Genomic DNA, 25,368 nt, shown 5'->3' on the forward strand with positions numbered 1-25,368 from the left:
AATGATGCCTGGCATTAACTTCCTCACACGAGATAATAAAGATTTATGAGGCAAATTAAAACGTCTCTGATATATTTAAACCTTCTTGGAGCATAAGAATAGGCACAAAATAATGTTCTTAAGAATAAAATCCTGTTATCACAGTCTAACTTCTAAACATAATTACAAAAGAATAAAATGAGTAAGCTTGTTTTTATACACATTATGAATTTAAGTTGCAGTCTTTAGCATAGTTCTCAGGGATATGATTTAACTAATTCTTCTAATCTAAAAATACTTTATTGAAAACATTATATTTAAGGTTCTGAACAAAAAATATCTAGGTTAAAATACTCTGTTTCCTTTTAAGATAAAAAAGCATTCGCCAGTATATTTTTTCTTTAAAAAAGAAACTTAAAAAAAAATGACTTATGTAATAATTTATCCTGTTGCTCCATCCATACAAAAGAATTACATCCACTCATGAAACTACAGAAGTAGAGGAGTATGGGCTGCATAAGTCTTTCTTCCTTTACAGCAAAGTCCACAAACTCATACTATTTGGTTCCACCTGTTTCCTTTACCAGTATTTCTGAATGAGAATGTACTTCTTTTATAAAATGGTTCACCTGTCTCATTCCCATGTGAAAAATAATGATACAACTTCTGTCCTAAGATATTACTTTTTTCTCATAAAATGCTATACTGCATTACACTATTCATATAGAAATGGAAAAAAACAGTATTAACCCAATAAATCACTGTGGGAATTATTGGTCTTCGAGAAGAATCTCAAAATATACAGGTAATTCTACCATTAATTTATGAAAGTCAGATGTCGTTTTTTTAAAATATGTCTATAAAGCAGTAGTTCTTCCATAATCACACTTCTGTTCAATGCTAAAATGCAATGACAATTCTATACCTATTTGGTTTATTAATTAAAAATTCTCCAATATGTTAAATAATTATTCTGTGAATACATAGTATTCATAAGGAGAAAATGCAAAAATTAAAAATGTGATAAAATAAAACTCAGATTGATCAACACTGTTTTATCTGAACTCAGTATGCTTTAATAGTAGGCTTCTATAAGAGATATAACTTTTAAAAACTTTGCAGTTCAACTGACCCACCTTCATCATTTCAGACTCTGCTGAACCGTCTAGGAAAGAAGATGTAGAAGACAAGTTTGCAAGAACAAATAGTAATGAAATATCCAAGCACTGGTCAGGTACCATGAAACTATACAAATCAAAGTTTTTTGAATCTTAAATATCTTAAAAAACGAACTAGTGGATGTAACAAAAAGGAAGTAGACTCACAGATGCAAAGAACAAGTGAATGCTTTTCAGTGGGTAGAGGGAAGCAGGAAGAGCAATATAGGGGTAGGAGATTAAGAGGTACAAATTACTAGAAGTAAAATAATCTATAAGAACATATTGTACAACACTGGCAGTGTAGCCAATATTTTATAATAACTATAAATGGAGCATAACTTTAAATATTGTGAATCATTGTACACCTCTAACCTTCAGCTATTCTTCGATTTGAAGGATGGGAAAAAAAATAACATTATTCTGCAGAAGGAAACAGAGTATAGGTAAAAAAAAAAAATCTGAGGAAACAGAAGACTCCTCTGAATCATAATGCATTATGAACTTGAACTTGAATCAACATAATTTATAAGACCGCAAATATCTGTAATCATTTTTATAAGTTTCTAAACTAACTCCTTTAAAGGACTATGTCTCTACTGTAATTGAGAGTAATAACATACAATATACAGAGCCAACTTTTTCCTTATGCAATTAGGGGCCAATATGAAAAGTAGCAGAATGCAATTTACTGTGAAGGGTTTTTAATGAACATACATGTTATCAAATTTTCCAACAAAGGAACAATGTACTTCTACTGCTCCACCCTTTATTATCATCAGAAGGAACAACTGGGTTTTTAACAGATAATAGCCTCTGCTAAGCCTTATAAAATTCTAACTTTACTGCAACTGTCCATGAATGCATCTTATAGATCATCTGCAAAGCCTGTCAGATAACTAATGTACTGTTCAGACCTGCCAAATGCTTCATTGTTTTCCCCCTACAAACTCTAAAGTGCATAATGCATTCTTTCTAATGAGAACTGAACTTTCCGTACCTGCTCATGCCACCTAAGACCCTTTTTACAATCTCAGGATGCATCATCCCCTAACGGTTGTGGAAAAGCAGCTCATGATCTGGATAAAAATTACTGCTTTAAAATGATTCTAGAAGTATATGATCAGACAGTAAACGGTCCTTTTGAGTTCTGCTCAACACATGACCTAATTAGCTTGTTACATGTTGAAGATGTAACTCTTATAAAATACGACTTGAGATTTTATATTATGGTAAATTTGTGTTTCTGTAAGAACCATCAGGTGCTCGCTATACACTCAATTACTTTACCTGACATTGTACAGGCACTTTTCTCCATAGCTGAATTTAAAGGGCTGTTCTTGACTGCAGGCAGAGCCGAGTTCTGAACATGGACTGTGGGGTTCTTTCTTGATTTTCAGTGGGAGGCCATGAAAAGCCACTAGAAAACAAAACAAAAATACCCACAAAAATGAAATCCTGTTAGGAATTAAGTACACTAACCTGTTCTATCCCTCTTGGTTAAAATGTCACGAACATTTCATATTAACTCTCATACATAAGAAAAATCACACTGGAAAAATTTCATGCAAGAAAAGATTCTGGAGAATCCTATATACTCTCCATATACTCATTGTTTGCTTTTATTGTATAACAAAATGCATGCTTGAACTTTCTCATTACTGAAAGTGAAATGAACTACTTGTAACTGGCTTAGCTGACACTAACAAAATGAGAAGTTCAGTTTTCAGAAAATATGCTTGAAAATATTTCAGCAAGTTTTCCAATAACTCAAGCAGGGGAAAAAAAAAAAAACGCAACTGACTATTCAAGAATTAACTGAAAATAGGAGCATAATTTTAAGAGTTAACTGAAAGGAAAATATTTCAAGTGCATCAATAGTAATGGTTTAATGGAATAAAAACTGAACTATGACGAAGAAACCCCAGCTGCCGTTCTTAGAGTAACTAATGATACTTTGGACAAAAGGATAAAAACTCAATGTCTTTGTGGCCAGTGCTTATATATTAAACTACAGATAAAAGCACTTGTCTAACTACTTAAGAGAAGTGTGAAGATACATTGTGAGAAATACATTAAAGTTATTTTTTGTATATTATGACCATAAAGCAATTATTCTATATGAAATGTTAGTTTCTGCTTTTTCATATGACATTGTCATGTCATTACTGTTCAATATAATATAAAGATAATATCACAAAATATGAAGAAATATGTATCTTTAGGTTGGAATCATATCTCTCAAACCAAAAAATAAAATAAGGTTATATATTTTTGTTATTTTAAATGAAGCTGAAAAAAAATATATACTAGAGATCCTCAGAATAACTGAAGTTTTAGTAAAAATGGAAAAATAAATAAAAAGATAAGAGGAAAAACAGACATGAGAATGAATTTTAGTTTCATACAATATGCACAGGTGTGAATAATCAAGGATAAGCCCAAAAAGGACGCACTGTGGATAGTTATCCCAACTCTGTAAAACCTGAGATTAAAATACAAAATATTAAGTACATACACTATAAATGAAGAGAAGAGAAGAGAAACTTCGTGGTTTATGATGCCATTCAATCTTGATCATAACGTTACAGCATTATAAACTTGTACTAGCTTGAATGTCATATATAATTTTAGTATAAGAAATTGATATCAAGAACTATCAAGCTCCAAGAAAATAAATTTGTTAATATAAGCACATAATTTTGACTGAAATGTTCAGTGATATTCAAGAAACATCTGAAACACTGTGGAAAACAAATTTGTCACCTAAATTAGTTGTCTAAGGAAAACTTAATAAATAATAATACAATTATTTCACTGAGTGATCTATTTCAAAGTATTTTTTCTAATTTAATGTGTGTTTAATATACCTACTCAGAGTAGAGAGTCAGAGGAACAGAAACAAAGGGAAAATTATGTATGTTTTCATATGCAAATGGTACATATGTTCCTTAACTTTACCAAGTCAGAAAGTTATAATTTATAAAATGCTAAGATGAAAGAGGCTTAACAACCTCAGGATTCACTTCATAACATGAGGACTTGCTTGGATTCTGATTTGAACATAACAACTAAAAGAGACAACTTTCCAATGAGTAAGACATTTCAATGGGGACTAGGTAAGAAATTATTGTTAATTTTGTTGAATGTCATAATGACATGGCAGTTGTTCCCCAAAAAAGTTTAAAGCTAAAGCTTCATAAAATATTTACAGACAAAAAAATAAGTCCTGGAATTTCGTTAAAATAATCTAGAAAAAGATGTGTAGGGGAAGAATCAAATAGAAAAATGTTGATAGATGTTAAAAGCAGACTGATAGGTCAGTGAGAGTTCGTTACATTATTCTCTTTACTTTTATCTAAACTCTAAATTCACAAGATAAAATGCTTTTAAATTATGAAACAAAAACACAAAGGATTTAAAGTAGCATCCTTTAAGAAAATTTTTTCCCTCTGCATGTGTATGTGTGTGTGTGTATGCTACTTCTTAGAATGACAGATATTGCACAATGAAATCTTGTAATATGTTAATCATGTATTTGCTGCTTTCTTAACAAATAGTTTTCAACTCTTTATGACTTACTTGAACATATACAACAAAATGTGCATACCTTAAGTTCAGCACTTTAGATTAAGTATTGGGTTTTATATTTTCCTAAGAAAAAGCAGTACCAACATCAAAGGAACTCAAATTATACCTGAGAGATCAGAACTAATTTGTATGAATAAAATTGGATAAGATCTCAAAAGCTAATAAATTGGCAGTACGATGCAAAGTTGATCATATTTATCAAAATATCAGACATTACAGAGACTACTATATTCAACATTACTGTTTTAAAAGTCTTTGGGACCACGAAGTAGGAAAGGATTAGTGAACAGGATGCAAAGGCATTAACCATAGAAGAAAATAATCTATGAATTAGGCTTCACTGCAATTAAGAACTTCTCTTCCCCAAGACACTAAGCTACACACACCAAGAAGTTACTTGCTATAGAAAGATCAAAGATATCATACTCAACCTAATAAAAATTGTTACAAAGAGAGAAAAGAAACAACCCAACTAAAATTGGGCAAAAGATTCAAACAGGCAGTTCATAAAAGAAGATATCCAAATAGCAAAATAAATGAGCAACAAAATGAACATATATGAAAAGGTATTCATCTTTACTCATCAAGAAATTGCAAATAAAGTCACATCAGGTTATACTATATACCGACTAGGATGGCTAAAAATTGGCATTGACATTGACATGAAGAAGACCTAAAGCAATAAGAACTTTTAAATATATGCTACCGAGAGTATAAACTCACACGTACACACAAACACACACTCTGGAAAACTTTTTGGCAGTATCAACCAAGTCTTTATATAAACCTCCCCTATGATCTAGTAATGACTCTCTTAGGTGAATATCAAAGAGAAAGGACTGAATATGTTCACCAAAAGGACATATTCATAGCAGCTTTATTCATAATACCAAAACTGGAAAAATTCCAGTGTTCACTAGCAGAAAAATGGATAAATAATGTGTGGCTTATTCATACAATGAAATACTCTACAAGAATAACAAGGAACACACTGGTTACACACAGAACGTCTCTCAGATGGCAAGCTGATAAAAGAAGACAAGCACAAAAGAGTATGTAGTAAAGGAATTTGAAGAACAGACCACCCTGATAGTGAAAGAATCTTCCGGTGGTGGATGGGAGTATTAATGACAGAGAGGGAATCTAGTAATCTAATGCTGATGTTTAGTCACTAAGTCATGTCCAATTGCTTCGTAACCCCATGGAATGTAGCCTGCCTGGCTCCTTTGTCCATGGAGTTTTCCTGGTAAGAATACTAGAGTGGGTTGCCATTTCCTTTTCCAGGGGACCCTCCCAACCTGGGAATCAAATCTGCATCTCCTGCACTGGCAGGTGGATTTTCTACAGAGCTATAAATATTTTATATTTGCTCTATGCAGTGGTTACAAGTATATACATATGTAAAATTCACCAAGTTATACAGTTAAGATTTTTACATTGAGATAAATGTTTTGCTCCAGAAAAAGGTTTAAAAATATGAGAAACGTCAAGCAATGCTCTAAAAAATTGAGATGTTTGAAAATGCCTGGCCTCCTGTTCCAGTAGAGACATCTGATAATGTGCTTCAACCTCACAGGATAAATAATTCCAGATGAATCAGGGGAGGGAGGACAACTCTGGGGTACCATCAGGAAAGATTCCTAGCAGGACAGTAGCCTTCTATCAAAATGTCCATTAATATCAGCCTAGAAGCAAAAAAGCATAACTCATCCCTATAGATACATCATCTGGAGCTTTCAGACTGGCCCCAAGAACTTCTTGGAGTAACCACAGAAGAAAGAACATAAGGACACCCAACGTGTACTCAGAGGGAAGCTGATCCCTAAACAGAGGATCCCCAAAGTTGCCCAATCATCAAAGTACTCAGGGAAATTTTGAAAACAAACAAACAAACAGGGATTCTACTATTCCATATGTCATTAGTTCAACTGTGTCCCCTCCAAATTTTAACTTGAAGTCCTACCTCAGACATGACTTTATTTGGAAAACTAGTTGATGTCACTTTAGCAAATAATTTGTGATATATTTCTTTGAGTTGGTTTTCTTTTGGGGAGAGTAGTTAATTTGACAAAAAAAAAAAAAAAAAAAAAGACAGGGTCATTAGAGTGGAATCTAATCTAGTATTACTGGTGTCCTTGTACAAACAGGGCATTAGGACAGAGAAACACAGTGAGAATACCGTGTGAAATGAAGGCAGAGATTAGAGTGATGCTTCTTCAAGCCAAGAATTGCCAAAATTGCCTGCAAACTGCCATAATCTAGGGAAGAAGCAAAGAACACTCTCTCCCTCATAGCCATCAGAACCCTGCCAACACTTTCATCTCAGACTCCTAGCTTCCAGAGTTGTGAGACAACAAATTTCCACTTTTTAAGCCACCTAGTTTATGATACTTTGTAATGGCAGCCCTGGGCTTCATTGGGTGCTCAGTGGTAATGAATCTGGTAATGAATCTGCTGGGCAGGAGGTGCGGGTTGGATTCCTAGGTGGGGAAGATCCCCAGGAATAGGAAATGGCAACCCACTCCAATATTCTCACCCGGGAAATCCAATGGACAGAGGAGCCTGGTGGGCTACAGTCCATGGGGTCACAAAAGAATCAGACATGACTTAGTGATTAAACAACAACAAAAATGGTTACTCTAGCAAACTCATACACCCTTCCCAGGAACTCTGCTTCACTACAGCTGCTGTATAGATCAGCATTATCTTTGAAAATTTTCTAGGTGATTCTCATAACCAGACAAATTTCACATCCACAATGATCTTAGCAACACGTGGATCCAGTGTATGCTGCCCTGAAACAGGTCCAAGACTTGAAAAGACTTTAAAAAAAAAATGAAGTTGAACAATGTCTCCCTTTTTGTTAGATGCCAACACTCAAGGATTCTCACAGGTTCTCCAAGAGGTTTAGGGCTCCTGTACTCTCTCCGTGTGTGGGCCTCTTAATCACTGTGGGCTCTTGGAACCATGACTTTTTTTTCTAATCATAAGCCAAATACTAGGTTGTTGGTTTTTTTTTTTTTTTAATTGCTGCGTTGAGGAGGAAAAAAGAAGCCAACCTGAGATCTTCAATCTTTTGCACAAGAACCAAAGCAACGGTATTTTCCTCATTTTCAGTCTTCTGCTTCCTGGAGATCTCAGATCTCAAAAATGACTTCTCTATTCTTCGGTAAGGGTAGTATAGAGACTCCTTCCAGAGGGGAGACCGGGTTTGGGTATTTCATCACAGGGCTGAGAGTCGGAGCGTCTGCGAACAGGCAGTTTTCCAGCTCACTGGCACGGGTACAAGTGGAAGCAGCACATTCATTTCGTGCAATTTGCTTTACCTTCCCACATGGAGTTGGTGCATGTAAAAGGCTGTTAAGTACTAAATTATTCCTTATCAAATCACCATCATCTGGAGTCATGATCAACACTAATTAAATTACTTTCACTGAACATGGCTCCAGCCTGCTGCCGAGGCTGCTAGGTACATTTCATCTCGCTTACTGTACTGTCCTGCCTGTGTCGGCAACAGAGGGCTACAGGCATCAGCATTGTTTGTAGTTTTAATTACAGTGAATCTTTCCTTCTTCAAGTGTATCAAATCATAAGAGTTAACTCCTTCACTTCATTTACAAACAAGTGATGGCTTCCAATGTATATTACATTCTATCCCTGACTTCAGACAATTCATATCATTCATCTGCCGACTTCCTCAACCACATTTCCATGCAAACTTTTATGACCCGCAACTCCTCCGGACAATCAGATTTTTAGGAGGAGAAGCCAAGAGAACTCTCAAGAGATGCATCTTGCATTTTTGCTTTGATGGAGGCTTGACCTTTAAAACCACATCTTAAGGCTGACTTGCAATGACTGAGTTCCTCTAATGGTTAAATTTAAGAGCTCCAAAATACCAAGACATTAAAAAATGCACTTCCAAAATAAACTTAACCACTTCTTAATTCACAAAGTTTACTTGGGGTTATGGTATTCATCGTAAAGTATTTGCTAGATTAGCAATTGTTTTCATTTTGGAACAATGAACTCGGAGGCATCATCTTGGCTTCCATTTTTTTTCCTGCCCACGTTTTAGACCAGAGGCACACTCCTGTCATCATTCTCCGGGAGCACAGAGTGTAGGGCCCGTGGCTCTCCAAATGCAACAACGCTGGCATACAACCAAGTCTTTGGTTCAGGGTGGTGTTTAATCACAAAGTTGTGTCTGACTCTTTTGTGACCCCGTGGACTGTGAAGCCCATCAGGCTTCTCTGTCCATAGGATTTCCCAGACAAGAATACTGGAGTGGGTAGCTATTTCCTTCTCCAGGGGCTCTGCCTGACTCAGGGACTGAACCTGAGTCTCCTGAATTGGCGGGAGGATTCTTTACCACTAAGCCATCAGGCAAGTCCCTTGGTTCAGGGTAGACATATGATAAGTCATATGTGAACATCTACAATATTGATGTAGAAAATGAATTTAACAATTTGCTCATAGAAGAATAATTTCCTAAACAATCATGACCCTGAAGTATTTTTTTGGTTACTACTAAACTGAAAACAGACTATGTTATGATTGATTGGTTCATGTTAGTTCAAACAATAAACAATGAAACTTATGAATTCAGTTTTTGTTTATATTTCAATAGTGAACATGAAGTAAATTTAAGAAAGATAATATGCTTAACTTTGGTGTTAATATTAATATATTGAACTCTCATTGAGTTTGGAATAGTGATAGAAAACACTCCTACAAAGCCTCAAAAAACTCAAATTTACACAGTATTATAAAGTTTCCAAAGAATCTTCAACAACTCTGGATTCTCATCATTCAAGACAAGAAGGACATTAGTATTCCAATTTTGAAAAAAAAAAAAAAATTAAAGAGGCATAAAGAAGCTAAGCTTCATGCCTAACTAAAAGCCTAGGACTAATTTATTATAGGTAGGAATTAAAGTCTTGGGCTTTGGGCAGCAACTCTTGAACCCTTGACCATAACAATTCAAATTTACTTTGTGTAGGCACACTTAAGATTTACATCATGCATGAGAACCACTGTAACATTATATCAGATGTTTCTTTATCCATATATTTCTTCATTAATTCATCCATTTACTGGCCTAGACGTTATGCCATTTGCTAAGGGACAGGACATGTGGAGTTACAGAAGAAGTTGAACAGTAAGTCCTACCATCAAGAGCTCACAGAACTCCAATTAGAGCTTCATAATGTTGCTTTTCTTTTTAAGAAAAGTTCTAATAAGTATATTAGCCAGTCTTCAAGTTTGATTAATTCATGTGTATGCAATGCATATTTCTATATACATAACCTTAATAATATATTCTTTGCATTTGCATCTAAATGAAAACAATTCTCAGAGCATTCATGCTTGCTTTTAGGCATTCTGCCTTCTTTCAATTTATTGCTGGGACCAAAGGCATTTAAAAATTCACACTACTCATATTCCACTGAAGGAAAAATATTGCTATCTAACAACTAAAGCTTCCCTGTGACTCTGATAACCAAAATGTCACAAATGATGGGTCCCCTTCTCTATGTGGACAGTGAGCATAAATACAATGATAAGTTGTCTCAGCTGTGACCTTTCACTTTGCTTTCCTCCCAAGTCTTATCATATATGCAAGTGAAATACAGCAGTAATTTCTGTGAGTACAAAACAATTACCCTGGGAAGAGAAACACATCACATTTTTAACTACTTATCTAAATAAAACTACATCTTTGAATCACATCTGTAGTTTTTGAATCAATATTAGCTGGGAGTTTAGAGCCTTGATGAGAATCTCTTGATTTTGATGGTGAGATTTCTGGGCTGCTCAAAAAAATCTATTTTAGAATAATCTACTGAACAAATTTCTTGAGAGTCCCTCAGACAGCAAGGAGATCAAACCAGTCAATCTTAAAGGAAATCAACCCTAAGTATTCACTGGAAGGACTGATGCTGAGGCTGAAGCTCCAATACTTTGGGCACCTGATGCGAAGAGCCAACTCATTGGAAAAGACACTGATGCTGGGAAAGAGTGAAGGCATTAGAAGAAGAGGGTGACAAAGGATGAGATGGTTGGATGGCATCACCAATTCAATGGACTTGAACTTGGGCAAACTCCAGGAGATGGTGAAGGACAGGGAGGCCCGGTGTGCTTAAGTGGCAGAGTTGGACACAACTTGGCGACTGAACAACAACAAAAAAACAGTATTCTAGAACAAGAGTTGGCAAATCACACAGCCCATGGGTCAATCTAGTTTCCCACCTGTTCTGGTAAATAAAGTTTTATTGGAACACTTTTCCACCCATTCATTTACGTAGTCTAGGACTACATTGAGTAACAATGTGACAGAAACCCTTTGACCCACCAAATCTAAAATATTTACCATCTGATCCTTTACGGGGGAAAAAAAAAAAAAAGTTTTCTGATCCCTATTCTAGATTATGGTCTGCAAAGAAAAAGAAAAAAGAAAATATAAAAGTGGACGGATGGCATAGTGACACCTCCTAGTGTTAGGGTATGCTAAGTTAGTTAACAAGGGACATTCGAGTTTGCTTTATTAACCCTGTGTTTACTCTGACTCCCCAAATCAGATAAACAGCCCTGTGTGGCCGATTTACAGGGATATACACAAACATGATGGTGAAAAAAATGACATATTATTGAGGCTCTAAAACACTAGAAATTTATGTGCTTTGAGGAATTTCAAAGCATTTATTTAGACCATGGTTATGTATAATGCGGAGAGTTTTCTATACTTGTTTACAAAATATAACTGAGAAAGTCAAAACAAAATCACTCTGTGGACACTAAAGCACTTGTAAAAAAAATTTCACTTGGTTATGGCAGTGAATTTTAAAAAAGCCTCTGTAAAAAGGGGAAAAAGTAAATGGTATACATAAATTAGGTTATTTAAGGCCAGATACAAGTATGGCATGAAAAATGCATGTAGCCTTTTATATAAATATATGTAGTTGGAAATACACTCACCAGATGAAAAGCATTCACTTTAAGTTAATATCACTTCAATTCCAAGTGATAAATGGGTGGCAATGACCTCAATTAGTACAGGGTTAAATTCCAGAAGCAAAGGCAAACGTTTGTGTACAAATAAAGACAATAGTGTTACATGCTTAATAAATCCATCTTCCAAGACTTACAGAAAATCGGCAGGCACTTTGGCCGCATCTAAGCCTCTCATAGATTCTTTTCCAGTACATTTACCTCTTTCAAGCTCGCCCTGCCCCCACCGCGGACACATACCACTCACACATACACACACTGACATCCATTACTAAAGGGCCTAATCTCAGCTATCAGCAGAGTGCCTTTATGGGGCCATTAAACCATTTCTCTTGTTTACAGTACCCGAAGAAAGATGTGAATTATGTCTGTGACTAAACAAGCGATAACATTTCTAAACCGCTATCAAAATGCAAACTGAAACACATTTTAAGGACAGAGACCCTGATTCCCGTTTTCCATTATTTTCCGTTATTTGCAGCATCTGGAAATAGATTCACCTATAATACTTCCGAGACAAAAATTTAGACCATAGCACAGCAAGTTGATGTGTATTTTTTCTGTGTTTTAAAAGGAATATTATCAGTGGGGTTAGACATCATATCTAGTTGGTCCTTTGATGGTATTGGCAGCACACAGAACTCTGGGCAGTAACAATCACAAAGGTGAACTAAGGGAGATTTTCACCCCTTGTTATGGATCCCAGCATTCTTGAATTGAAAACATTATATGTGATCAAGTTTTAGGGACTGAGCTGATATTTCTAGCAGAAACCTCTGTGCTAAAGGAATCATAAGTGAATGCCCTATGGGTATGACTCTTTTCCAAACAGCCAATTCATTGGATGCTGGGAAAAGATTGAAGGCAAAAGGAGAAGAGGGTGGCAGAAGATGAGATGGTTAGACAGTATCATCGACTCAATGGATATGAATCTGAGCAAACTCTGGGGAACAGTACAGGACAGGGAAGCCTGGCTTGCTGCAGACCATGGAGTCACAAAGAGTTGGACACAACTTAGTGACTAAATAACAAAAATTGGTAAAAAGATAAAAAAAGGAGCTACTTTTTTGATTACAAAAAAAATTTTTTTTTGCTAAAAAATAAAAAAGCCAAAGCAATTACAATAGTAACATCAAAGATCACTGATCACAGATCACCATAACAAATATAGTAATAATAAAACCATTAGAAATATTGTGAAAATTACCAAAATGTAACACAGAGACAAGAAGTGAGCAAATCACCTAGAAGCCTTGCTGTGCTAAGAGGAGCACATTGGAGGAAGACAAACAGTCATTAACCCATCCCTACATTGCTACCGAAAGTAAATACTCAGTACCTGCAAGGAACTTCCTGGGCAGTTTGGAAACCAGAACTGAATCTCAGAGAAGCCACACATTTCTCAGAAGGGGACAATCAGATTTTTTTTAACTAGTACCAAACTCCAAGTAGTTATAGGGACTACACACTCCACTGCAGGGATTCCTAAATGGTCCTGGCAGGGGGCTGTACATACCTGAACAAAAGAGAGGACAGAGTGTATAATGGTCCCAGAAGTCATTCCACACCTCAAGGCCCCATCCAGAATTAGGTGTGATATCTACAGACGTGAAAACCAGTGCTGAGGACAGAGCCAAAATCAGAAGCCAGGAATCCTCAGGGTCTGCAGAGTAAAGCCTTCTGACAAGGTTCCACAGCCTCACAAGACAGTTATTTCTTAGAAGTACACTTCATAATTCAGCTCTCTACATCACAGTGTACCATCATGCCATTTTAACAGACAGAAGAGGATGGACAAGTATTCTGGATATGGGACCCATCCTCTCTTCTAAAATTAGTGGTGATACCATGATGTAGTCAACTCTCTCTCACCTGAAGATCACTCATCTACCTAGCAGTACTAATGGTCTAAACCAGAGGGTTTCTATTTGATTCACATAGGAGCTTCAATTAATTTCACTTAGTTGAGATCATTTAAAAATAAGCTTCAAAATCTCTTTCTGGCTTAAAAATCCAAAACTCTGGCTTCTCCAGGAAAAAAAAATACACAATATCCAGCAACAATGATTCTACTTTCCAGCCTCAAAAGTTGACTGAGCTCATTATCAGCTTCCTCTTCATCCAGAACCTGTGTTTTCCTCTCTGCCACAGTCCTAACTATAGCTCCCACTCCACACTGCATTATCTCCTGCACTAAATTCACTTCCCCCATTTCTACACTGGGCATGAGTGTTTTCTACACCTCACCAAACACGTAGCTAAGAAATCATTAGTGAGTGTGTTTCTACATGTGGATGTGCACGTGCTCAGACACATACACATTACCTCTAATCAGCAAAAATAAATACAAAACTCATATCATGTTCAGGCTTAGGTACTCAAGTACCCTTCTCAGGCATAAGGCATGGCTGCAAAGGTAGCAGGTACTTCAATCTGTCAGGTTTCAAAGTTTGCCACCACTTTGACTTACCAGTAGTAAAACTGAGCAAGCCTCTGTGCTTCATTTTACTCTCCTATAAAAAATGGGCATGATAACAGCAACTGACTCATAGAGTTGCTGATAGGATTAAATAAATAGGACACTCTATGTGCAGTGTGTAAGTACTCAGTAACATCCTCTATTGGTACAGTTATTATTCAAACCCAGAATATTTAGGCACGACAGCTAAGAGAGCATGTAGATCATCCAGAGACATAGCAGCTGTGGCTAAGAGCATGGAGAGGGAACTTGGCTTTGCTACTTACTGGTTTAAGGACTTCTGGTCAACCAGGTAGCTACTACAAGATTTGGATTCTCCCTATATAATATGAGGCTTATCATAGACCTTCCACATGGAGTTTGTGTGAGAGTTCAATGAAGTAATGCACAGGAGAATTTCAAATAGTACCTGGCAATGGTAGGCACTCAGGAAATGTTAGTTATTACCATTATGACTCCAACCACTTCCTTTCACAGAGGATAAACTGAAACTCAAGGAAGTAAAGTGACTAATGACAGGAGCAGGACTTCAGCCATCAGAGTGTTACTTGCACTACTTTTTCTATTTCATCTTATTTTCAATTTCACATTAAGTCAACTACTCACCAAGAGCAAAAAACGTGTACATGGAGAAGAATCTGTAAGGAAGGTACCTTGAGAGAAGGAAAAAGCAAACAGCATGGCCTGGTAGAATGAGCACTGAATGAGGAATCAAGTAATCTGGACCTAGTTCCCACCCCACTGCTAGCTAGCTGTGCGACTCCAGGCATACTGTGCAACTTCTCTGAGCTTCAGTTCCTAATCTCCAACTGAAAGCATCACACTAAGCAACCTTGTAGTTCTAAAATGTAACTCTGGATGTAAGTAACTGTTCACTAATATCTAAGAAAAATCTAAAGATTTGACATAAGACATTCAGAGGGCATAACATTCTGAGGCCACACAGCTCTAAGTACCTCAATAATAACTGAGGGCATTACTGCATTTTAGCAAACGGTGGTCACTGGAATTCATAATGGGCCTTAATCACTATGAAAAAGCAAAATTGGGTGTAATCCACTATATTCAAGGGAGGGTACATAATGCACATTAGAAAGGTGAACATATGGTTAACATTTTAAAATGCCTGATGCTTTAAAAGGCATTTCATGGACCACCTACTTTCCACTTGATGATGGAAAGTAATGCCATTATTAATATATTGACAAAACAAAAGCAGGATCAAAAGATAAAAAGTTATATTCCTAATTTAAAAGCATTCCAAGCACCATTAATTGAAAATTAAAGACAAACAATGCTCGGACAAACAGCGTTGATTCATTCCTCTAAATTTTAAAGCCTAACCCTACGTTAATAGTACTTGTAGTAGCGCTAAATGAACCTCATCTTCACAGTCTAATTGCCAGGAGAAAGTGCCCTGGAAGGAAACTGGTTCTTCCATCTGGAAAAGGGTAAGAACAGGGAAAAGAAGGCCTCCTGTTAGAACAATCCAAATCTAATCAGTTTTGCATTCTGCATTGGCTTCAAATCAGATCTTCCTACCCCTACTGGTCCAGTAGATGGAAAGCAGCATGACACTATTTTTTTGGAAACAGATTCCATATAGTGAGCCCAAACAGAGAATACTTCATATCCAGCTGGCACGAATCAAACCTGAACAAGCTGCAGCTATTTGAGAAACAGATCTAATAAATTGAAATGGCATTCTGAATCAAGATACCCACCCAAACCTGCACCCCTCAAAAGCCACCCTCCTTCATCAATTACCAAATTAAAACCTTTATAAATATGGAAGACACCTCTTCTGCAGAAATTGTTCCACTATGCTTTGATACGGTTACTCATTAAGCCCTATAAAATCACAAAAATAAATAGTACTTCCCTACCTTGTAATTCTGTGATTTCTTTCAAATAATGGACAACACTTTTTTGGAAAAGGCTGAGCAGGATCTATTATTATTCCTAGCTGAGTTGGAAGATACCCACACTACCTGGTGTTTCTCAGTCTAGCATGAAGAAGTCCTGAGGGTGGCCATGACAGATGGCCAGAATATCCAGACACCAAGGGTGCTCTGTCCTCACTACAGTGTGATCATGAAGACAGGTCCTTCTCATAGGAAGGACAGAAAAAGGTGGGCTTTTTCCATCCTACACTGCTGCCTCCTCCATCTCTCCAGAACAACCCCCAGAGTGCCAGGCCCTGCGGACTAGATCTCTAACAAATGGTTCAAAATGGTGTTAATATATTCTTTGAAATCTATTGATTTAAAAAAGGAAGCAGACAATACACAATAGAAAAGAATGAAGGAAATGGCAACCCACCCCAGTATTCTTGCCTGGAAAATCCCATGGATGGAGGAGCCTGGTGGGCTACAGTCCATGGGGTTGCAAAGAGTCAGACACAACTGAGCGACTTACATTAATTACTCTATAGACCATAGTAACATAAAAAAGAAAGAAAGTAAGATAGTACTTCATTGCCAAAGAAGACTGCCAATTACTAATATGCCTGTCATCAATTTAGAATAATAATTACTAAGAAGACCAGCAGTTTTCTATAATTTGTAAGTTTTACTAAGAACATGTAGTCAAATAAATAAGCTTTTATGCAATTAGGTATAGATATAACCACTTTTCTCCAGTATTCTTTTCTAAGCAATGAAATAAATAGTGATGCAAAGACTTGCTTAAATGAATTTATTATCATGGTCTTCAAAACTAGAGCAGTATAATTCTAAATTTAGAATTCATCTCACATGTAATAGTATGAACTAGAAAAGTCTTTAAATAAGCCCAGAGGTATGAAAAATGGTACACAACCTAAAAAGTGAATATCCCCAAGAAGACAACTGAAATTCCAAACCTATATTTTATACCCACAAGTCTAAAAAATTATATCATAGCTCTATTTCTTCAAATGTTTGGGCCTTACTTCTTTTAATACTAACCTCCTGAAAAGAATCTTTCCATTTGGATTTGATGACCCCGTGCTGCTTGAAAGATTCGATTTTGTTTCAAGTTAGCGAATCCTCACTTTTGATTCATAATTTCAACATATTTTTCCTCCAGGCTGCATGTGAAAATAGTGAGATTCTGTAATTTGCATGGTCTTAAATTGACCAGTTTAGTACCAAAATCGGAGAAGGCAATGGCACCCCACTCCAGTACTCTTGCCTGGAAAATCCCATGGATGGAGGAGCTTGGGGGGCTGCAGTCCATGGGGTCGCTATGAGTCCGACATGACTGAGCGACTTTACTTTTACTTTTCACTTTCATGCATTGGAGAAGGAAATGGCAACCCACTCCAGTGTTCTTGTCTGGAGAATCCCAGGGACAGGGGAGCCTGGTAGGCGGCCATCTATGGGGTCGCACAGAGTCGGACACGACTGAAGCGACTTAGCAGTAGCAGCAGTACCAAAATGATACACCAGATAAGCAAGAGGCAAGACTGAAGTACACCTGCAGTATTCTGATGTCACTCTCCTGAAAACATGATTGAGAACAATTCAGACATTATTTGCCACTTGGCTCCTTGTTCAAAACGACCCCATCGGCAGAAAAAGTTGAAAATATGGTCTGAATACCAGAGCTAGCAAAGTTTGCCCAAAAAAAGAAAGGCAGCTGGCAAGAGCCAAAAAAAAAAAAATTACCTTTCAGTAAATGCCAATAAAACTTACAGGCTGCCAAAATAACAAAGATAGAGTAATTACAAAGGAAACTTTGCAATTTTCCTGACAATAAACACCTTCTTAAGAAGAAATCATCTGTCAGTTGACCTCAATGGTTACAGCTGTTAATACTAAAGTGGGTAAATCCCACAGACACATTTTACTTAAACCAACCACTATGTAGCTCAAAATTTTTATAACTTCTCCCCCAAAATAAATTTGGAGATTTTCTATAAACATGCTCTGTAATATTTAATTCAATGTATTCTAGAGCATTTTCCATAAGAAATGACCATTTTTACAGAAAAGCTTGCACTCAAACTATCTTGCCTACCGTGAAAAAGATTTATGTAACTGCACCAGATTAAGAATGCTCCCCAAGAAAGGGAGATGCATGAGAGATAAAAGTAAATACTAGGATTTGGGAGTCACATTTTTTAACCTCAAAATAATCTTTAGGAGGAAAAATTGTTTAATTATTATGTAGAAACCTTTAGAAAACTACATATTATTTTTCATACAGCAGATAATATTGTTGATCAAATTTCCTTATGGAAATCCATCAAGATTTTCTTAAAAAATAAGAAGCATAGCTAAGTATCAGTGTCTGCTTTCAAAACTGTGACAAGATCACCAGCATCTCCAGATGCCGATCAAGCCCTTTTTTCCATTTCTTAACAATAAATATCAACTTAAAAATCTATAGCACAGAGACTTCCCTGGGGGTGCAGCAGATAAGAAGCCACCTGTCAACGCAGGGGACACAGGTCAGATCCCTGGTGTGGGAAAATTCCATATACCTTGGAGCAACTAGAGCCCATGGGCCACAACTACTGAACCCACGTGCCCTGGAGCCTGTGCTCCACAACAGGAGAGGCCACTGCGATGAGAAGCCTGCACACCAATGAAGAGTAGCCCCCACCTGCTACAACCAGGGAAAAGCCCACCCGGCAACGAAGACTCAGCAGAGCAGAAATAAAAAATAAATAATTTTAAAAGTGTGCACCATAAGAGTGATATCAAAACAATAACTATAAAAGTCTCTACTGACACAGGCCAGGCCTTCATCAATATAATAAGCAAACAAGTCAAAGGCTAGTAAAAAAGACCAACCAAGAAAGCCTTGGATAGGCTTAACCAAGGTCATGAAATAAATAATCAAGAGATACCACATAAAATACTGTATATAAGGAGCTGATTTTACTTTCAAATGTTGCAGGAAGCAAATGTAAAGGATCAGTATATACACATATCTCATTTCCACAAATAAAGAATATAATCCCAAGAAAAGAGTTATTGGAATAGAGTTTTAGAATTATATTAGCATTATATAAGTGATTTCTGTAATTTTTTCAACATACTCATTTTTTATAGATAACTTCCTTTGAATATGTTTTTCTTACAAAAATGTATTACATGATAGATTATAATTTTTTTCTACAGGAACACATCTTTAATTTTTAATCAGTGTAACAGTTGGTAGTTATGAATCACAAATGACCCAAGTCAGTACACAATATTACATAAGGAGTTTAAGAGGTTACTCTTGTACACTTTCACAGTCTTCACAATGAACAGTTACTGAGAATGACTTTATCCATTGATATACAATTTCTTAAATCTGATTTTTATACCCCACAACCCAATTTAAGATGTATTTATATACATTTACAATTTAAGATGTATTTATATAAATTTACAATTAAATATGACTTAGTTCATATGATCTAGAGATACATAAGAAGCTTCCCTGGTGGCTCAGGCAGTAAAGAGTCTGCTTGCAATGCAGGAGACTTGGGTTTGATCCCTGGGTTGGGAAGATACCCTGGAAAAGGAAATAGCAACCCTATCCAGTATTCTTGCCTAGAGAAATCCATGGACAGAGGCCATGGGGTCACAGAGAGGTGGACACGACTGAGCAACTAACACATACAGGGATATATAATTGTTAGAATAGCTAAAATTATGAAATCAAGTATTATGCAACTATTCATTAATTACACACGCTGAACACCTAAGACATTTCCTTAATTTTCATCTTCTTCACAGTATTCCAGAAGGGCTTCTTAAATGTGTTGAAAATTATCCCCCAATTTTTATTACACTTCATTGAGTTGTTGATATAACTTCCCAGCTGCTAGCTCGAAGAATGTCTATACCTTTATTTCCTACTCTAGAGCCTTTCTACTGCAGGGTCCCAACAAGGGCATTCTGGAGGCCACATTACAGGGGAAAAGCCATGTAATAAGATTGTTCTGGTCCTTCAGGAAACCACCCCGTCTGACAGAACCAAGATTTCTCATCAGTTACTAAATTTGGCTCCAGAGCCAATAATGTCATGGCAACTTTCCAATGTATATTTTTTTACTTTGACTTGCTAACCGCAAATAAGGGGAAATTTGATTACTATATTAAACATAACACGTTGAGCATAACTGGATAGCAGTATTGTACAGGTATTATTGGAAATAGAAAATCATAGCATGGAAGCAATAATATTTCAATATTAAAAATCTTTTTACATCTATTTTGGGCAAAGCATTCTGTGGTAACATCAAAGAAAAATAAAAGTGTTAGTTGCTCAGTCATGTCTGACTCTTTGCAACCCCATGGACTGTAGCCCCCCAGGTTCCTTTGTCCATGGAATTCTCCAGGCAGTAATACTGCAGTGGGTAGTCACTCCCTTTTCCAAGGGATCTCTCCAACTCAAGGATTGAACCTGGGTCTTCTGCACTGCAGGCAGATTCTTTACCATCAGAGGCACCAGGGAAGCACATCATTAAAATACATATCAAATCATACTAATCCTCGCACAATGCAAGTCTTTATGTTACAATATATAGATGCACTAACCAGTTAATAAATTATCCACTAGATTGAATTTTCCCATAAATTTCATTTAAATATTAGCTACTAAGCTCAACATTCAGAAAACTAAGATCATGGCATTTGGTCCCATCACTTCATGGGAAATAGATGGGGAAACAGTGGAAACAGTGTCAGACTTTATTTTTCTGGGCTCCAAAATCACTACAGATGGTGACTGCAGCCATGAAATTAAAAGACACTTACTCCTTGGAAGGAAAGTTATGACCAACCTAGATAGCATATTCAAAAGCAGAGACATTACTTTGCCAACAAAGGTCCGTCTAGTCAAGGCTATGGTTTTTCCAGTGGTCATGTATGGATGTGAGAGTTGGACTGTGAGGAAGGCTGAGCGCCGAAGAATTGATGCTTTTGAACTGTGGTGTTGGAGAAGACTCTTGAGAGTCCCTTGGACTGCAAGGAGATCCAACCAGTCCATTCTGAAGGAGATCAGCCCTGGGATTTCTTTGGAAGGAATGATGCTAAAGCTGAAACTCCAGTACTTTGGCTACCTCATGCGAAGAGTTGACTCATTGGAAAAGACCCTGATGCTGGGAGGGACTGGAGGCAGGAGGAGAAGGGGACAACAGAGGATGAGATGGCTGGATGGCATCACTGACTCGATGGACGTGAGTGTGAGTGAACTCCGGGAGTTGGTGATGGACAGGGAGGCCTGGCGTGCTGCAATTCATGGGGTCGCAAAGAGTCTGACACAAATGAGCGACTGAACTGAACTGATTGAATCCTTGTGGATTTTAAAAATTAAAGATGTAAGGTCTATATAAATGGATCTCCCTGCTTAAATGAGGTGGTATAGCCAAACAATCAACATATTCTAATGTTTAACTGCTTTCTTTGAAAACTGTCAAAACTACGTCTGCTGCTATGTCAACCTGAACCATCTCTTTAAAATTTGCCTTTTGAGACACTTAGATGTTAACAGCAAGCCCATGTGAATATAAACGAATATTATAATGCCTGCTGCTGATCACAAATTATACAGGAATGATCATTTTTCTACCACTTAGTGATCAAAGAGGATGACAAACATCGACAACAAACAGCATTTCTTTTCAAGCCCCTGTATTTACCAACATAATACAATGTAAGAAACTCACAAGCAGAATGGACTTCTTTTTTAGATTTCCATTTTATGTTGTATTCTGAAATATCACCTCATTCTTTAGTACACAGCGCTCTGTCAATGCATCTGTTATAACTGCAGGTGTAAAGTGACTATACGGTGTGTCAAATACTGTCACCAGCTAACACATTTGGCAGCTTACATTAGCACCGAAACACACAAAGAATTTATCTAGCCCTTTTTTGTAATGGATAGCTCCAAGAAACTACAAAAATATGAAGATGAAAGAGGACTCGGTACTCTTTCCATGTGTGTAAATAGAAAAGATGAACTTTGGAGAAACACATGGACACCACCTGCAAAAAAACTGTATGATCACCAACACAACAGGCCTGGTTTGCATTCTCCACCTCACCCCTTTGAAGTTAACAGGAGCTTTGTAAACTGAGGGTGTGCAGAGGATAAATATTAAGTCAGATAAAGCTTGATTCCCCTCTCCTGTTAAAATGCTTGCATTTAAATGCTCAGCCACTGCACATTTCTTAGACTTACCACGTTAGGTTCCACTGATAGAATTAAAACAATTCTGACAGAGGTGCATTACTTAGTATGTATGTTTTTAAAATATGGTTAATGACAGTGTGCCTATCTGCTGAAAAATATGTACAAAATATATATATTATGTATGCCCCTTTGCCTTTTTCTTTCTACTTTCTCTTCCTCAATAATGTGACATCTAATTGCATGCTTAGAAATTTCCAAGTTGGCCTGTTTGTCCTTAGGAATAAACCCCAAATATACCTGGTTGATTTTTGTTGCCTCACAAATGTTGACTTACACTGACCTTCAAACTCCATCTCTCCTGCTATCCAATGACACCTAATCTCCAAATACAACTGCCTTTCTTCCCAAGGGACAGAGAATGTTCAGATTTCCTGCAGAGAAATTAACACCTGGCCTTCATCTAACCTAATGGGTCCTCCCATCATGATTGGGGAAATCATACACATCATGAAGAGCCAACCGGGGTGCTAGATGCACAGAAATTTTGAAAATTAGGCACTAAGGAGGATTAAGCACCTAATGACTTGGGCATCAGCTACTAGTCACCTTGGCAAATTCTCTTGCCCCGGTAACCTTAGTCTGGGCACAAAACTCTATCTGGAACAGTGTAGGAGAGTGGTTACGGGTGTAAACTTGAGAGCCAGATCTGCAATCTGGTCACTCTATGATGATAAACAAGCCACTTAACTACTCTGTGCCTCAATTTTCCCACCTGAATAAAAGGAGATAATAGCTCCCAGAACAAAAGGTTGTTGTAAACATAGAATAATGCATGAATATTCATATAAAGCGCTTAGAAAAGTACCCAGCACACAAGGAACACTGATCAAGTATTCACTACTACTACCTGTGAAGGGTGGATAATCTCCAGGTTCACTGCATTTCATGGGTCATTTTATTCTAAGGATCTGATTTCTAGTTCCAGGTCATGTTCCATTTTCTTTGTGCAGGCATTCTTGACTATTCCAATTTACAATAATCTCTTACTTTTAAAAACGCTATAGAATTTATGCAGCATTCTTTTAATTGTTAGTCATGCAGGACTTTTCTTAATCTTATAATAATAATGATTTTAATTATGAATACCCTGTTTAGTTTTATTCTTGTTCCACATCTATAGCATCTTTACCACTGAGAGCCTTTTTGTAAGCTCCAGGAAGGACTGGAATGGAAGTATTGGGAGATTAAGTGACTTGCCAAGGTCACTCAGCTAGAAGTAGTAAATTGAGATACTGAGCCTAACTAGTTAGGATCCCAGAACCTACAGTACACTCTTAGTTGCTACGTTAACTTCTCACTCTACTGTATCTTAACCATCCCAGACATATTTCACCCTCTTCTTCCAAATTTCCTAGTATGATTTTGAATTCAAGGATCACGGTTTGGTTTTGTTTTTTTAACATACCTTTATGCACAAAAACTGTATTCCATATGAATAAAGACTTAAATATTTGTCTATCTTTATCTTGGCATCATATCTGTACAAATAATTCACTCAATTTCTAAAATAGGATGACTCTTAAAAAAAAAATAATAAAAATAAAATAAAATAGAATGACTCTTAACCATGGCTTAAAAATGGTTCCATCTATGTATAGCACAGGGAACTATAGTCAGTATCTTGTAATAACCTATGATGGAAAATAATTTCAAAAATAATATGTGTATATGTATAACTGAATCACCTTGCTATGTCCCTGAAACATTATAAGTCAACTACACCTCAGTAAAATAATATATTAAGAAAAAAATGGTTTCATCTGTCACACCACCTTTTTTTCCAATTATGAATCATAAATACACTGTCTTTCTTATTGGAAATACTTCAAGCACTGGGCATAGACAACCTACCACACAAACAAGAGAAAGCACAGGATCTTTCACAATTTTGTAAGATAACACTGCTACATCTGTAGTGCTCCTTCCTTTTGGGTTGGTAATGGAAAAAAGGGTGAGATCTTTACTTTTTAAAGAATAATATAGTCATGATCTCTATCTAGGATAAGTATATTATCAGCAGGTGGTAGGCAGCAGGAATGACGAAACAAACCAAATTTCTTCACCTCTATGTCAACCAAATGCAGTCATTTTCAATTCTTTTTAACTGTATTATTAGCCCTATGATTCTGAAACTGTCACTGGTAGCTTAAGAAATCCTCTGGCCTCAAAAGAATATAGACACAGATAATGTCTTCCTTCTACACAGAGTGTGAGTTATCAAATACTAACCCGTATACCAAAATCTTGACATAAGATACCTCATTTAATCATTACATCAATCCATTTACTTTCCCCTTTACATACAAGGCCTAAAAAAGGTAATTGGCCCAAGATCCCAAATATGGTAAACTGTACAACTTCCTCAGTGATCAGTGCAAATAAATAGAGGAAAACAATAGAATGGGAAAGACTAGAGATCTCTTCAAGAAAATTAGAGATACCAAGGAAACATTTCATGCAAAGATGGGCACGATAAAGGACAGAAATGGTATGGACCTAACAGAAGCAGAAGATACTAAGAAGAGGTGGCAAGAATACACATAAGAACTGTACAAAAAAGATCTTCACGACCTAGATAATCACAATGGTGTGATCCCTAACCTAGAGCCAGACACCCTGGAATGTGAAGTCAAGTGGGCCTTAGAAAGCATCACTACGAACAAAGCTAGTGGAGGTTAAGGGATTCCAGTTGAACTATTTCAAATCCTGAAAGATGATGCTGTAAAGTGCTGCACTCAATATGCCAGCAAATTTGGAAAACTCAGCAGTGGCCACAAGACTGGAAAAGGTCAGTTTTCATTTCAATTCCAAAGAAAGGCAATGCCAAAGAATGCTCCAACTACCACACAATTGCACTCATCTCACATGCTAGTAAAGTAATGCTCAAAATTCTCCAAGCCAGGCCTCAGCAATACATGAACCGTGAACTTCCAGATGTTCAAGCTGGTTTTCGAAAAGGCAGAGGAACCA

The 25,368-nt window shown here is 36.8% G+C and overlaps 1 protein-coding gene across 2 annotated transcripts in view; it reads right to left on the reverse strand.

Annotated features, from left to right (window-relative positions):
* Positions 1–25,368, reverse strand: part of ETV1 (ETS variant transcription factor 1) — a 98,534-nt gene that overhangs the window by 42,689 nt on the left and 30,477 nt on the right. For both annotated transcript variants that reach the window (XM_055589887.1, XM_055589885.1), the window contains one exon: positions 2,427–2,556. In XM_055589887.1, coding sequence (XP_055445862.1) covers positions 2,427–2,556 — 130 coding nt within the window. The remainder of the gene's footprint in view (positions 1–2,426; positions 2,557–25,368) is intronic.

The sequence above is a fragment of the Bubalus kerabau genome, chromosome 8 (genome assembly GCF_029407905.1).
Source record: "Bubalus kerabau isolate K-KA32 ecotype Philippines breed swamp buffalo chromosome 8, PCC_UOA_SB_1v2, whole genome shotgun sequence".
NCBI classification, from domain to species: Eukaryota; Metazoa; Chordata; class Mammalia; order Artiodactyla; family Bovidae; genus Bubalus; species Bubalus kerabau.